This window comes from Lissotriton vulgaris, chromosome 6 (assembly GCF_964263255.1).
Source record: "Lissotriton vulgaris chromosome 6, aLisVul1.2, whole genome shotgun sequence".
Lineage (NCBI taxonomy): Eukaryota > Metazoa > Chordata > Amphibia > Caudata > Salamandridae > Lissotriton > Lissotriton vulgaris.
Genome location: NC_141694.1, coordinates 20,676,529 through 20,693,160, shown reverse-complemented (window position 1 = coordinate 20,693,160; position 16,632 = coordinate 20,676,529). Strand labels below are relative to the sequence as shown.

General features: G+C 45.2%; 1 protein-coding gene across 1 annotated transcript in view; it reads left to right on the top strand.

Annotated features, from left to right (window-relative positions):
- The first annotated feature begins 4,559 nt into the window (after positions 1 to 4,559).
- IFT57 (intraflagellar transport 57) overlaps positions 4,560 to 16,632 on the top strand; it is a 94,536-nt gene continuing 82,463 nt past the window's right edge. Inside the window, exon 1 of the mRNA XM_086925854.1 lies at positions 4,560 to 4,863. Coding sequence (XP_086781980.1) covers positions 4,625 to 4,863 — 239 coding nt within the window. The 5' untranslated portion in view covers positions 4,560 to 4,624. The remainder of the gene's footprint in view (positions 4,864 to 16,632) is intronic.

Here is a 16,632-nt window from a genome sequence, read left to right as displayed (position 1 = left end):
CTAATGTGAGAGGCTGAAACATGTTGGTTTTTGCAGCTGGGATATAGGGGCATTTACCTCTCCTACTTATCCCTACATTTATTTTTTAAGTCTGCCAAGTAGAACCGAGAATAACGGTAACCATATGGTATCTCCTTAGACAGTTTTAATCTCTTTTCCTGCACTTTATGATCTCTTCTTGAGGGAATACTTTTCCCCAGCACTTTATCTTTGTACTCTCCTTGAAACTTTCTCCCTCACCACTTTACTCTTTTCAAAAAGAATTGCACTCCATCCAGTGTGTTGGTCTGCACCTGGACGTCTGCAGTGGCCCAATGATGAAGCATGCCACTGCCTAGCGGATGAGGGCAGTATTAAAAAAAGAACATATTTTTTCCAATGTTGTCTTTTTCTCTCGTTTCACAAACTAGATATACTCTGTAGTTAGAACAGGGTGTAGGAACCTGAGGATTCCAAATTAGGTTCACACTTGTGACCCTGATTTTTAGTATTTCTTCTAGTCCTTCTCTCTTTAGTGAGTCATAAGTCTTGGTAGGTGAGTCAGAGAAGGCTCATTCCCTTGTCTCTTTATGTGATACTAGCAGCCCGTCCCGACCTTGTCCAGGTATGAATTGCTGTCGGCCAGTAGTATATTGTTTTGTAGGATTTCGTTTAGATAGCATTTCTTATCTGTGACAGGCCTGTGAAACGCTACGTTTCACAGTGCACTGCAGATGCACTTAAGAGTGCGCGTTCAGTAGTGTGTGAACTCGAGTTTCCCTACTTTATTTTTCCTTGCAATATTATAAAGCGCGAACTCGACAGCATAGCAGGAGCACAATTTACATTACAGAAAAAAAACATTTATTTGTGGTAGGCACGGGGAGACAAAGCGATTTGCCTGGAATCACAGGATGTTGAGCTGATGCCGAGATTCGAACGTAGCTCCCCAGCTCTAAAGTTCACAATTCTAGAACTTGTGGCGGGAGGTGTTTCTAAAAGTGTATGTCGGTGCTGGCCATCAATGAGAGAGACCTGTGCATTTTTCAAATGGGTGGTGAAAAAATAGGAGTATGTTGCTGGAGATGTGGGCAACCGTGCCACCAATGTACTTACCGGGGGAGGGTAAACACCCATTATTCCGCTTACCATCACTCCGCATACTTTCATTACGAAAGTACCATGACTCAGCAATGCCATTATAACGCATGGCATTACATTTTATATGCTTTTACCACGCATACATTTACAACGAAATTCGGTAAAAGCATGTTTTTTTTTAATGTTTGGATAAGGTAAGTATGGGTATAGGGGTATATGTTTTGGGGTACTGCGGTATATGTTTTGGGGTGTTTGGGTATTTTAAGGGTTCAGATATAGTTTTGGGTTATGGGGTACAGGGATATTTTTATGGTTCAGGTCTAGGTTTGGGTTTTGGGGTATAGGAGTATTTTTAGGGTTCGGGGGTAGGTTTGGGTTTTGGGGTATAGGGGTATTTTAAGGGTTCAGGGCTAGGTTAGGGTTTGGGGGTACAGGGGTATTTTTAGAGTTCAGGGCTAGGTTTGGGTTTTGGGGTACAGGGGTAATTTAGGGTTAAGGGGTAGGTTTGGGTTTTGGGGGTACAGGGTTATTTTTAGGGTTCAGGGGTAGGTTTGGGTTTTGGGGTACAAGGGTATTTTAAGGGTTCAGCGCTAGGTTTGGGGTACAGGGGTATTTTTAGGGTTCAGGGGTAGGTTTGGGTTTCGAGGAACAGGGGTATTTATAGGGTTCAGGGGTAGGTTTGGGTTTCGAGGTACAGGGGTATTTATAAGGTTCAGGGCTAGGTTTGGGTTTTGGGGTACAGCTGTATTTTTAGGGTTTAGGGATAGGTTTGGGTTTTGGGGTACAGGGTATATTTATAGGGTTAAGATGAGTTAGTGTTTAAGGGTGTTGGGGTATTTTAAGGAGTAAGGGTGGGTTATGATTATGGGGTACAGTCAATTGTGCACCTGATTTATTTTCAGGGCGTCTGCCCCAGTGGGCATGGCCCGCAGTGCCTTCTGGATGTCGTAGTGCAAAATGCTTTACTCAAGTGAGCCTGTCATTGTTGATCGCCTCTCAAAGTTCAATAAAATGCCCAGGTGGGTGGGTGCTCAGTCCCGCTTCAAAGGAGGCTCTCAAACTGAACATGAATCAGGCAGGCGCTGCTGAATGTGACTGAAAATGACACCATGATAAGTTCAGCATATTTCAGTGGGGCTCGCTTCTTGCAGGGTGGACGACGTCCATCCAGTGAAAATAGTGGGTGGATGCTGTGTACCTGTTTGTACCCCCGACTTGTGCCCTGCTTTTATGTCTCATGACCCATTCCTTTTCAGACTCCTCCCGTTTCATTCTGTTTATCGTCTCCATATGCTTATCTTTATTTAATACTCTACTAGCCCTGCTTTATCCATCTTGGACCCTTCCTCATAATCTCTTTTCATTGCTGACTATGTATCTTTGGACTTTCTCCACTTTCAGTCTCTGGCACTAGTCTCTTCCTTCCTGATCCTTCTTGACCTATCCACAGCCTTTGACACTGTTACTCACAACACTCTATTGAACACTTTAAAGGTAAGAATTGGTTTTGAAGGCACAGTGCTCAAATGGTTCGAATCACTCCTCTCGGGCAGATCCCACATGATCAAAATAGCTAATTGTCTCTCCACTTCAATGGCTGTTGGAAAAGGTGTCCCTCAAGGCTCGATCCTCGTGCCCACTCTGTTCAACCGCTGCATTGAACCGCTGGGTAATCTCCTAAAACAATCTTGGATCCATTATCACCTATATGCAGATGACACCCAAATCTACCTAAAGGTTTCTTCCACTCTTGACATTTCAATCATCAACACCACACTCAACTCCATCCACCACTGGCTGTCCACTCATCAACTAATACTGAATGCTTCCAAAACAGAATTTCTTAACCTCTCGACCTCACTATCTCCTCCTCTTATCAATCTCGGATGAACAATCTGAACATTTTCAAAAACAAGCCTATCATTGTTGACTGTGCTAAATCACTAGGCATCATCCTAGATAAAAGGCTCAACTTACAGTCCCATATCAATTCCATCGCCAAGAATGCACGTTACCAACTGTGCCTTCTCTGGGGGGTTTGGCGCTTCTTTCCTGAACAAGACCTAAAAATCTAGGTCCAATCATTGGTTCTTTCCTGATTTGACTACTGCAACTCTATCCTTGCTGGCCTCCCCAAATCCCACCTTTCCCCTCTAAAATCCATCCTCCACTCAGCAGCTCGCTTCATATATGGGACTAAAAGAAATGATCACATCTCACCCATACTGTTGTCTCTACGCTGGCTTCCTATCGAAGCAAGGTCAATTTACAAGACTGCCTGCATCACTCACAAAGCCCTGCACACCTCCACGCCACGCAATCTGGCTAATGAACTCAAAATCTCAGGCAGCTGCTCTAGACCTTCGCGCAATGCGGAAAACTTACTGCTCGAACCTCCTTCCTTCAAAAGGGAAAGATTTATGGCTCACCCCTTCTCTGGTAATACGACCAGAATCTGGAACTCACTTCCTCCATCCCTCCGAACCACCACCTCTTTCGGGACCTTCAAAATAGATCTTAAGACTCTCCTCCTCCAAAGACACTTCCTGGAATAACTCAACCTATTTCTTGGCCACTACAACCATCAGCACTCACATGAGGACAACTGTGTAAATCTGTATTTTACTCCAGTTTCAACCTAATGCTGTCACCTTCAATATTTTTACAATATAATATGCAAACCTGTTAGCGTTGTAACTACATATATGTAACTTGTTAGCACAATTAGCCTAACTTGGGTCCCTGTAACTGTATATAAGTAATTTTTTTGCGTGTTTAATCTATCTTGTGTACCTTTTGTAATTTACCTGGCACTCATTTGAGGTCAACATTGTAAATATGTATTTAACTCCTGTTCTTACCTAACGCTGACACCTTTTATATTTTTCACAGTATAAATATGCGACTTGTTAGCGTTGTAACTGCATATATGTAACTTTTTAGAGTGTTCAGCCTATCTTATGTACCTGTAATTGTATATATGTAACTTGTTAGCGTGTTATTTTATCTTGAGAACCTTTCGTAACTTACCTGGTTATTTTTTAAAGCGCTCTGACACCTTTGGGTAAAGCTTGCGCTATATAAAACTGCATGAAATAAGCAAATCCTTAAATAAATAAATAAATAAATAAAAAAACAAAAAAATAAATGAATTAATAAATAAATTAATTAATTAATAAATACCCACCTCTCTCCTGAATATGCTGCCCACTAACCTAGATAATAACACAGGAAGCTAACAGATTTTGCATAGGTGTTGGCTTTGGAAGTGCTTGTTTTCACAGGCGCCAGGCTCACTGAATTATGTGTATCCTATAGGCAGCTATGAAAGCTGCCACTATTCCAAGCCTTCACAGAGCCTGCTTCAGCCAATGGGAGAAGGATTCACTCGGCCCAATCAGAGCCTGCACACTCTCCTCCACCCCACGCCCCCTCCGAGGGTGCTCCTCATTGGAAGGAAACCGAGGGAACCCGGAAACGGCTAACGTTGAGAGCGTGCGCATGCCCAATCGGCTCCGCTCGTGTCACACGTGGGAATGTGCGCATGCGCCTGCATTCACGTGACCGGCCGCCGTTGCTAGGGGCCGGCGTGCGTGGCAACGGAGCCCTGCCGGGGGCAGCAAGCAACATGGCGGACGAGGGCCGGCGGGTGGACGAGGAGGAGCGCGGCCCCGGGGCCGCCTACCACATGTTCGTGCTCATGGAGGATCTGCTGGACAAGCTGAAGCTGCTCAGCTACGAGGAGGAGGTGCTGCGGCGGCACAACATGAAGGCGCTGAGCAGGTGAGGCAGAAGCACTGTTGGGCTTTGCCAATGCTTGTTTTGAGAGGCCAGTGCACTGGAACAGGAGTCATGCGTTGGGGTTCCGGTGGTGGTGCTTTTTGAAATAACGGATGAGGCTGAGGCAGAGACTTCTGAGTTCTTTGCCTGCCTGCAATTGTGAGGACGTCACGCACATGTCAGCTTCACTCTGGGGATGTGGGCATCTGTGGGAGAGACATCTGAGCTTAGATTAATCCCAGTTTCCACTCCTCATAAAGTAGAGCAGATTGATAATGTGTCTCTTACAAAGCAAAACGTGTAACAAACATGACAAAGACATGCTTTTTATGTAGACAGTTCAATAGTTTCCTTTGGATAACAATAAATATGTATTAGTAAGGACAGCCCCAACCACTAGGTTATGTTTTAAACCAGGGCAACTGAAATTATGCCCTTCTGCGGTCGCAGCTCTTTCATAATTATTGATTTGTCATATAATTATCAGTTGCAAAGTTTGCAGATTTTAGCAAAAAGAATAGTTTCTTGCTCTAATGGGTCAAAAATTACTAAAAAAGCGGCAATATGTGTTCACACGCAGTAGAAGATCCTTCACAAAGGTTCACTTTTCATCCTTCTGTTTCATATTTATGTATTTTGTTGTTCAGCTGGTACTTACTTTTTGGGCAAAGATATTACCTCGTATTACAATGTAGTAAAATACAATTTGTAAAAGTAATTCTACAAAATGTGTCGCATTATGCATCATAATTTTCCTTCACTTGTATAATTTAGTCAATCCTGCCACATAATTCGGTGGCCCTTCATATAATGCCTACCAGTATGAATGCCTGTAACTCCTACACCTTGCAGCCCTTGTCGTCTTAAGTAACATTTCCTCTACATTGACATACACACTTATGAGTCATTGTATCTGAATAATATGTCTGTGACGTGAAGCGCTCCTTACACCCTAAATTGAGATGAGTAGCACTATAAAATACATTAAATGCACATGGGAGAGGGTATATGGAGAGATGAGGGACACTGTTGCCCCTCATCAGTGCCCCTCAAGGAATCCTTGGATTCCTTGGATGAAGGAATCCTTAGAGAAGGCGGTCTTTTAGGGATTGTGGAGGGGTGGCACGAACAAAGATTGTCACACCAGGTGCAGCTAGCAGTAAAGACGGCCCTGCCAGGGGCATAACTATCAACCCTGTAGCCAATGCAGTGCCCCAGGCCTGAAGACAAAAGCACTTCAGAAGCGGACTGTGGAATGGACTGGTTGGAAGGCATTGTCTAGTACACCGTTTGTATTTCATCATTTCTAGTTAATTGAGAAGCAGAGCACCATTAGAAATGGCTAACACAACATGACTGGTGTGCACTAATACCCAAATCTTCTAGTGCCACACTGTAACCTGCCAGGCAAGTGCCTTGTGCTGCAGCCTTGGACGGGTTTCTCCCTCATTACTTGAAAAATACTTTAAAAATAGCCTTTTCTTAACACATAGCTAATTTCTTTCTGTATGTGTTTTTTATTTCTAAAGCGTGACACTAAACAAAAATCAACAGAATGCTGTACAAGGACAAAGACATAATTTATGTCTGGACGCGTTCACCAAATCATTGAGCATATTTACTAACATTTCATAGAGATAATTCTCTTTGTTACCCCAGCTTCGGATAGGCACACCATTTTTCTGTAAGCCCATCTGTACAAGTCTTTGTAAATGTGTGTGTACATCAGAATTCAAGGGTGGATGCACAGGAATGCCCATGCGTCGCCCATTTAATGCCTACCGGATAGAAGGTAATGCACAGTACTGAGTTGCACTGTATTGTCTTACCTTTTTTTTTACAAATTCAAGCCAATCAGGATTGGTGCTAGAAGACCTTTTTTAAACGAGCAAGACCAGGCTTATGTGCCTCATTCTTGAGATGACTCCTCTCGGTAACTGAAAACAATTCTTACCATAAAGTTCTGCAAATAAACACCGGTGGGTGAGGATGGTGGAGGTATAGCTACAGGGATGATAACTGGGCACACCAGGTTGCACTCTTTTACAACTTCCATTCGTCTCCATGCCATGCTGGTCACATTTTGTCAATCCTTTTTAGGTCGAGCTATTATATCCCGCAGGGATTAATAGCTCGAACATATAGTAGGGGAAACAAACTCTTGACCAAGCGGATTCCCTGCAGTTCATGTGATGCACTCGTGTGAGAGGCGCATCCACTTCAAACCCATCAGCCTCGCCGCACCAGACTTCAATAGAATGCCTCCCAAGCTGCTCCCCCGCCCCCGCCATGAGACTTCAAAGCAACGCGCTGCTCTGAGGTGATTGTTTTTCATGTGCTCTGCAGGTCACCATTTGCCGCTAGTGCTTTCATCCCTATCACCCCCCCCCCTCTCCTACTTCCCCTCCCAAACTGCATCGAGCCGTGAAGACTTGTTTGTTTCCTCAGTGAGCCACTTTTACTAATTAAAAACACAAGCTCTGTCTCATTCTATCTTTCCCTCCCTCTCCCTCAGTCTTTCCTTTTCAACCCTTTCCTTTTTCCAACCAAACTCTTTCTATATGTTCTCTTTCTCGCCGCATCTCTAGGCCTTTCGTGCCCTGTTCCATGCTTCTAGCTAGATTGCTTTCCCTTCCCTCTATCTCTTCTCATCTGCTTCCTTCATGTCTCAGTCACTCGCCCTCTGCCTTTCAGTCAGACTTCTTCTCCATCCCTCTGTCTCAATGTCTTTCCCACCACTGCAGTAGACATGCTATCTTTCTTGTGCCTCTTTATCCTGTCTGCATAATTTATCTCCTCTTTCCCAGTCGCTCTCTTCCTAAATCCATCCGCTGTCTGTCTATCCTTCCTACTTCTGGCTCTGGTTCGCAGCAGCATATACCTATCGCTCCCTCTCTGTCCCGGTGTACTTCTCTATTTCGTTCCCTCTCTGCCTCAGCCCGTCTCTCTACGAAACCCTGATCCCCATGCGGCCAATTTGCTTCGTTCATTCTTTTTATCCTTACTTTTCACAAAACCTCATCTTCCCCTCCCCTCACTCAGGAATGTTGCCCAAAAATCAGGAAGTGCCCATGGCGATTTTACACTGAATACTCTGTCTTGGGAACACAGAACTCGTCATCTCCTCCACGTATAGGTCAAGACATTATTTATATGTACATACATACAGGTTTCTGTGTATTGAGGTGCCTTGATCTATAGCTATATAATGTATATGTTAATGTGTGCATACATACTGCATTTACATAAGCTTCTTACACACACACATTCAAGAATACACCGACGTGGTTGCAGACACAAGCATAGATTGTCACGATCTATAAATATTTAGCATGTATAAACATTCACAAGTCGGTGGGTCATTAGGCACCGCTACAAATCTCTCACAAAGGAACCTTTTTATATATTTTCAAATCTTTAAAAATTAAACTTTGCATATTATTTTCTTCCCCCAAGCCCTCTAGGTGAAGTTGTGATCCTTCCTGGGAGAATTTCGCTCACTTTAGTGTTAACTTTATCAAACTCGATCAGTGATCTCCCCAAGACGATCTTTGGAAGGGATTTTCTAAACTATTGGTCCACGAGACAGTATTTTTGAGTTTCTTTCTGAGTAAAAATGCTCCTAAACACTAATAGCTGTTTTGATAATGGTAAAGAGCTTTTTTTTGGAAGATGATGATTGTACTGAATCTCACTTTGGATACCAAGAGTGATCGTTGATAAGGTATACACTCAAGCACTTATTTCTCAAACCTTCTGTATTGACATAGGGTAATTTTTCTGGCTAATTATTCCACAATTCTGACATGAATTGCGCCAACACCTGTTAAGGAATTAACACATTTCCTACTCCTATAAGTACACACAACACCCCAGCTGCTTTTGATCCAGAATAAACTTAAAATCTGTAGTGTGAGCAAACAGGCCACTGATCTGTTTAGACTTTGTTGCAAGCACATACTTTAAGACGTTTTCAATGTATGGTAATGTGAAGACCTATTCTTGCATTTTCTTGGTAAATTAAGGACGTGTAATGAATAAGTCATCTTAGGTAAAGGACCTCCTTAACTCTTTCTGCACCCCCCCCTCTCTCTACACCCCCTCTCTCTCTACACCCCCTCTCTCGCTACACCCCCTCTCTCTCTACACCCCCTCTCTACACACCCCTCTCTACACTTCTCTCTCTCTCTCTCTCTCTCTCTCCACCACCCTCGCTCTCTACACCCCTCTCGCTCTCTACAACCCCCTCGCTCTCTACACCCCCCTCGCTCTCTACACCCCCCTCGCTCTCTACACCCCCCTCGCTCTCTACACCCCCCTCGCTCTCTACACCCCCCTCGCTCTCTACACCCCCCTCGCTCTCTACACCCCCTCGCTCTCTACACCCCCCTCGCTCTCTACAACCCTCTCGCTCTCTACAACCCTCTCGCTCTCTACAACCCTCTCGCTCTCTACAACCCTCTCGCTCTCTACAACCCTCTCGCTCTCTACAACCCTCTCGCTCTCTACAACCCTCTCGCTCTCTACAACCCTCTCTACAACCCTCTCGCTCTCTACAACCCTCTCGCTCTCTACAACCCTCTCGCTCTCTACAACCCTCTCGCTCTCTACAACCCTCTCGCTCTCTACACCCCCCCTCGCTCTCTACACCCCCCTCGCTCTCTACACCCCCCTCGCTCTCTACACCCCCCCTCGCTCTCTACACCCCCCCTCGCTCTCTACACCCCCCCCTCGCTCTCTACACCCCCCCTCGCTCTCTACACCCCCCCTCGCTCTCTACACCCCCCCTCGCTCTCTACACCCCCCTCGCTCTCTACACCCCCCTCGCTCTCTACACCCCCCTCGCTCTCTACACCCCCCTCGCTCTCTACACCCCCCTCGCTCTCTACACCCCCCCTCGCTCTCTACACCCCCCCTCGCTCTCTACACCCCCCCTCGCTCTCTACACCCCCCCCTCGCTCTCTACACCCCCCCTCGCTCTCTACACCCCCCCTCGCTCTCTACACCCCCCCTCGCTCTACACCCCCCCTCGCTCTCTACACCCCCCCTCGCTCTCTACACCCCCCCTCGCTCTCTACACCCCCCCTCGCTCTCTACACCCCCCCTCGCTCTCTAGACCCCCCTCGCTCTCTAGACCCCCCTCGCTCTCTAGACCCCCCTCGCTCTCTACACCCCCCTCGGTCTCTACACCCCCCTCGCTCTCTAGACCCCCCTCGGTCTCTACACCCCCCTCGGTCTCTACACCCCCCTCGCTCTCTACACCCCCCTCGCTCTCTACACCCCCCTCGCTCTCTACACCCCCCTCGCTCTCTACACCCCCCTCGCTCTCTACACCCCTCTCGCTCTCTACAACCCTCTCGCTCTCTACAACCCTCTCGCTCTCTACACCCCCCCTCGCTCTCTACACCCCCCTCTCTCTACACCCCCCTCTCTCTACACCCCCCCTCGCTCTCTACACCCCCCCTCGCTCTCTACACCCCCCCTCGCTCTCTACACCCCCCCTCGCTCTCTACACCCCCCCTCGCTCTCTACACCCCCCCTCGCTCTCTACACACCCCCTCGCTCTCTACACCCCCCCCTCGCTCTCTACACCCCCCCTCGCTCTCTACACCCCCTCGCTCTCTACACCCCCCTTTTCGCTCTCTACACCCCCCCTCGCTCTCTCTGCACCCCCCCTCGCTCTCTGCACCCCCCTCTCTCTCTGCACCCCCCTCTCTCTCTGCACCCCCCTCTCTCTCTACACCCCCTCTCTCTCTCTACACCCCCCTCTCTCTCTCTACACCCCCCTCTCTCTCTCTACACCCCCCTCTCTCTCTCTACACCCCCCTCTCTCTCTCTACACCCCCCTCTCTCTCTCTCTACACCCCCTCTCTCTCTCTCTACACCCCCCTCTCTCTCTCTACACCCCCTCTCTCTCTCTACACCCCCTCTCTCTCTCTACCCCCCCTCTCTCTCTCTCTACACCCCCCTCTCTCTCTCTCTACACCCCCCTCTCTCTCCCTCTACACCCCCCTCTCTCTCTCTCTACACCCCCCTCTCTCTCTCTACACCCCCTCTCTCTCTCTCTCTCTCTCTCTCTCTACACCCCTCTCTCTCTCTCTCTCTCTCTCTCTCTCTCTACACCCCCTCTCTCTCTCTACACCCCCTCTCTCTCTCTACACCCTCTCTCTCTCTCTCTCTCTCTCTCTCTCTACACCCCCTCTCTACACCCCCTCTCTCTCTCTACACCCCCTCTCTCTCTCTACACCCCCTCTCTCTCTCTCTACACCCCCCCCTCTCTCTCTCTCTACACCCCCCCCCCTCTCTCTCTACACCCCCCCCTCTCTCTCTCTCTATCGTCCTCACTCTATCTATCGCATTCCCTCTATCGCATCACCACGCGGCCCTACAGCATCGCTCAGGGGCCCCACGACATCGCTCAGGGGCCACACAACATCGCTCAGGGGCCCCACAACATGACTATGTGTTACCACTGCATCACTGAACGCCACAGCATCACTCAGCGCCACCACAGCATCAATCTGTGCAACCATTCAACAACAACTGGTTCAAATATGTTCTCTCAATGTTTCAAGCTTTATTACAAATGTCACAAAAAGATGTTAATATTTCACTTCTGTTCTTGGATTTTCGTCACAATAAAATACACTGAACACAATCTTCACAAAAGTTATTTACAAAAGTTTAAGCTATTGCCATTATAAATTACAAGAACTTTTATTTAAGTATTATTTAAAATAAATAAAAGCCATTGCTATTTGAAATATCAATACATCTAAGTCACGTAAATACAACACATATTGCGTTACAAATGCTATAGGTGTCACATTTGCATAAGTTAAAAGTATTGGCATTGTAAATGACAAAGCTATTTTCAAAACCAACACATAAATACAAAATTTGTCATGTACAATACCAATAGCTCAAACTTTCCTAATGCGAGACCTATTGCATTGCAAATGCTTGTTTAAACTATCCGAGTATTGCAGGTGTGCTTCAGGGCTTAAGAGAACAGCTTTAGGCTGCCCACCCTTGGAAGCACTCCCTGCAATCAACTTCTCAAAGGATACGTTGAATCAAAGTGCATTTATCTCATTTTCACTGTTTTTGTCTTTCTATTCCCCTAGTTTTTTTTGTGCCTCCTCCTTGCTGTTTTCCCCGTTTTATGTGCAGCTTCCACACGCAACTCAGGACCATCACCTCTCTTTTTTCTCTCTTGGTTCCCACTCCCAGGGCCCTCCTCCCTTGCAAATAATGCCTCGATATACTTGCAAGTTTGTTTAATCTTTATATGTTTTGCAGTAGTATGTTCACGTCCCCATAGCAAATAAACGGCTGAGAATATTAAACTGAAGGCCAGTGCTTTGGTCGAGTTAAGGTAGCACTGTCAGCCATAAAAGATGTGTGACTTGATCTTTATTTTGCTGCTGCATTCTCCATTTTTTAACCCTTTGGACGAGGGTTTATTTCCCGCACGGTATGGGAGAAATAAACGGCGGGCAGTATTTAGACGGCTCCTGGCCGTCGTGCGCCCACTGTTATATATAAAGGCGTCCCAGTTGAAACAATATTAGAAACACACAATCACAATTCACATGAAATAGGTATATTTTGAAGAAACTTTCCGGACAAATTACTCTGAGAGATGTTCTTTAATACACATCCTCAATTGCAGATCAGTTGTCAGTGCATTCAACAAACACAGTAATAGACTTATTCTTATTGCCCAAGAAAGGAGGGGCGTGGGAAAGGAAGAACAGGTGAGGGAAGGGACTGTGATCAGGACAGTGCAGAAATTAGATACGTTTCAAAGTAAATTACAAGTGGTCTCATGTACATTTAGAGTTCAGTACCACACTGACATATATATACATTGCCATTAAGATATTTAATATTCCTATCCCAATTACAAACTAACACAGCCAAAAATGATCTGTTGTTGATGGGTAGGGACGAAAGAGGGCGTGTCGACGTTTCGACCCCAGAAGCGTAGGCTGATTCATGCCCTACTGCGGGGTCTTCATCAGGACAAGTGGGGGTAGGATGACAGGGTAGTGAAGGAGGGCACCTATGAGTCAAAACAGACTATTCAGTATGGGGAATATCACATGCTACTCCTTAAGAAGGCTGTAACAGTCATACCATATTACCTAAAACACCACTCCGGATCGCGTGGCACCGTCTACAGCATGTGATGGGCCAGGAGGCTCCAGTTATAAGAGAGAGCGCGTGAACCTAAAAAAATTAGGCTTGAATTAAAAATGTGGGCAATCACAAAGTACGTCCCACATCACAAAAAATTCACTTTCTTCAGAACGTGCTTTAATTAGAAAGCATTAAGAAATACCCAGCCGGGTTAAAAACAGGGAAGTCATCATACAAAAGAGGATGAACCAACCAAAGCACATCGGGATAAACCCAAATCGTAATGCCATATTAATAATCTACACTACTGTGAAATCTCTGACATTTATATTCAAAACTCCAAAGAAGGGTGGGGTATCAGCTTGATAACAAGATTAAGATCTACCTCGTGATTTGTTTCTAAAATAATGTCAGCAAATACAGCGATTCCAAATGCACAAATTTATAATTACCTAAAGTTCACCGGCTAAAGCAGAACTTCATAAGGCGAAATTTGCAAACAATCCTTTCCGTGGTATATTTCAATTGTATTTAGCGGCCTAAATAGGATGGAATGAGGAATTTATTATTAAAATAATGGCCTAGAGACTAGGATGCTGTCTTTGTTCTAGCATATTGATAGTATCAGCCTGTCTCACCGCAAAACGTGGCGGTGACATTCCCTGCCAATTTCGGGCTTCAATCACAGAAAATGCGGCTTGGTTACTCGCACGGACATCTCAAATCGAGTACAAGCCAGTGTAGACCATCATAGTTATTTAAAGGTAGCGTGCGCGTGCGCGTGTATGTGCAGCAGCTAAATGACTGCTATTCTGTTAGCCAATGGCGATCCCCTTGTCATTTAGAAGAAAGACTACTCCATTGTAGTTTAGGACCGGCTCAAGTTAAGCCCATTACAGCGTTGAAAGAAATTAAAACGCAAATCACACCATTTGCTTAATAGTTGTTCAGGAGGATTCTAAATTGTTATATTGATTTAGGTTCCACCCGTGTTTCAATTATTAAAGCTATTTCGACCACAATCATCATAAAAGGTTGATACTTTATAGTTAGTAAGGTTCAAAAAGTTGTATTAGGTGGCAGATATGTAAATTCCACTGCGAAAAAGCGGTCATGGGTAACCGATACGCACCTACGATCAAATGGACATCATGTTCGAAGGTTGGATTGATTAAACAGTATACAATGTAGAATCTAATTTACTACGTATGGCAGAGAGTTGAATTATAATCATAGGTACTAGGCGTAAGCTCACAATGTGTGGCACATCATGTTGAGAGTTCATTGTATAATATTAGCGAAATACTCTATCGCAGTAAAATTAAATAGCTAGGGGTGATGGTATGCCCACCTTAATCAGAGAAGTTTACATAGAAAATGAAGCAGTACAATTCATTAATCCCAGTCTTAAAAGTACCAAAAATTCATTAAATTAGGTTACAACAGTTAGATTAATTCACTAGGGCTGAGTGTATGCCCATCTTCGTTGAAGAGAAACACATATATGTAGAAATCGCAGCAATCAAATTCATTGATCACAATCTAAAAGTGCTAGAACATTTTATAAACATTGTCGTTCTGTTCATCTGTACCGAACCTGTAAAGAAATTCATTCAGGAGAAAACACAATTCATGTAAGCACTTAATGTAGACATGCTAACTGAGCATAGCTAGTGTCCTGTTCATTTAGCCCATGTTGTATAGTGTCCAAACGGGTCATCCATTTACTTTCCCTTAGATCGAGGATAGCACCAATGTTACCACCCCTGGGTCCCAGGGAAACTTTTTCAAGGACCACCCATTGTATTTCTTCTACAGTGTGGCCGGCCCTTCTGAAGTGGTCTACCAGTGGTGCCCCAATGACCTCACATCTAATCCTACTCTGGTGCTGGAGGATGCGTGCTTTGACTTTTTGCTGTGTTTGTCCTATGTAGGCTAGGCCACATGGACACATAATGCAGTAGATGACACTGTTCGTGTTACAATTTGTAAATGTCTTTAGATCTATATTATGATGTTTATAATTGAACTGTTTTGTTTGTAAACACATTGGGCAAGATTTACAGTGTCCACATCTGTAATTGCCAGTCATAATCGGTAAATTCCACATAGTTTGTAGGGATGGAGGTTCAGGAGTTTCCAGGAAAGAACACACCACATGATCCTTTATGCTTCTTGATTTTTTAAAAGAGTGCATAGGTAACTGTGATTGTCCAATCTCCTCGGATACTAATCGCCAATACTTGTTTACAATTTTTCGTATGTTGTTGCTTTGTGCACAGTATGTGGTTACACAAATCATCCTCTCCTTTCTGTCATCTTGTTTAGGCTGTGGGGTAAGAAGTTCATCCCGCGGACTATACCATGCCCGTTTCTGAGCTCTCCTAACAAGTCTCCGCGGATATCCCCTTTCTATCAACCTGGAGCTGAGATCATCAGATTCTGAGAAATAGTCGTCTTTCTTGGAGCAGTTATGCCGTATTGTCGTGCGCACACGGCCACTGTGACGCATGACTGCCGGGAGCCGTCATGAGCATGCAAGGGGTTAAAAATACGACTGCTAGCTTGGTGAGGAACCAAGAATCAGAGTACTTTTGTTTGCGAGGCTGCCAAAAACTCTGCAAACCATTTTGCTCTAAGAAATGCACCAGTCCAATCCGTATACTATTTATATACAGATAAAATAAGGAAGGCTGATAAATGGCTAGCCAGAGCATTACATAGTAATGTCAACTCCTGCCTAACCGTTCTGACCCACAATAATACCATAGCACTCAGGGGGCTGCAAACAAGTATAGTTCATGCAAGATGGCCAATAACTCCTTTTTTCCTGCTCTTACCCTCACACAAGACCTGCCCTCCATGGGTCTTAGCCATCACCCAGTACTGTCCCAGCCCCTAAACCAGTCATCACCAGCTGAACAGACATGGAATACATGGCCTAGTCTGACACATAAAGCTGAACACTCGGAGGACTGCACTCTGCAGTCCAGCCCTGCAGGTCCCAATCAACTGCATCCTATACGTGCTGCTTTACATCCCACTATGGCACTCAGAGATGAGATGCTAGTACTAACAAAATGAATGTTTGTCCTTGTGTAACGTAACTGGTGCTATGTAAGGCGCTCTGATACCCGGTTCAGTTCGGGTCTAGTTCGCGCTATATAAAACTCTGAAAAAAAAAGGCCATCCGAGCAGAACTTCCTGACAACTTCTCTCACCAAACATGCCTGCTCAGGACCATGAACTGTAAACAAAATATCAGACTGGACAACCCAGTGCAGTAACCATATAAATAGAATATGATCATTTGAAATACCACAAAAGACTTGCGCAATTGCTCGAAGCTGCACACATACCGAAAATGCATGAAGTGCATGTTTGTCTCAGCCTAATATAAACTTATTTTGTACCTTATTTATGTACCTTTTTTGTCCTGAATTTCGACCCAGTGTCCTCAATTTTTACACTCACTGTTCTGAATTTGCACCCATGCCAGTTGGTCACCCTAGTCACTTCTACAGATACCTTCTGGGTGGGCTAGGAGTGGGTGAGCCTGAACTCTGAGATGAGTGGGGCCTATCGCGCTCCTCAATATAAAATTTTTATCTGCTGGTGAAAAACATA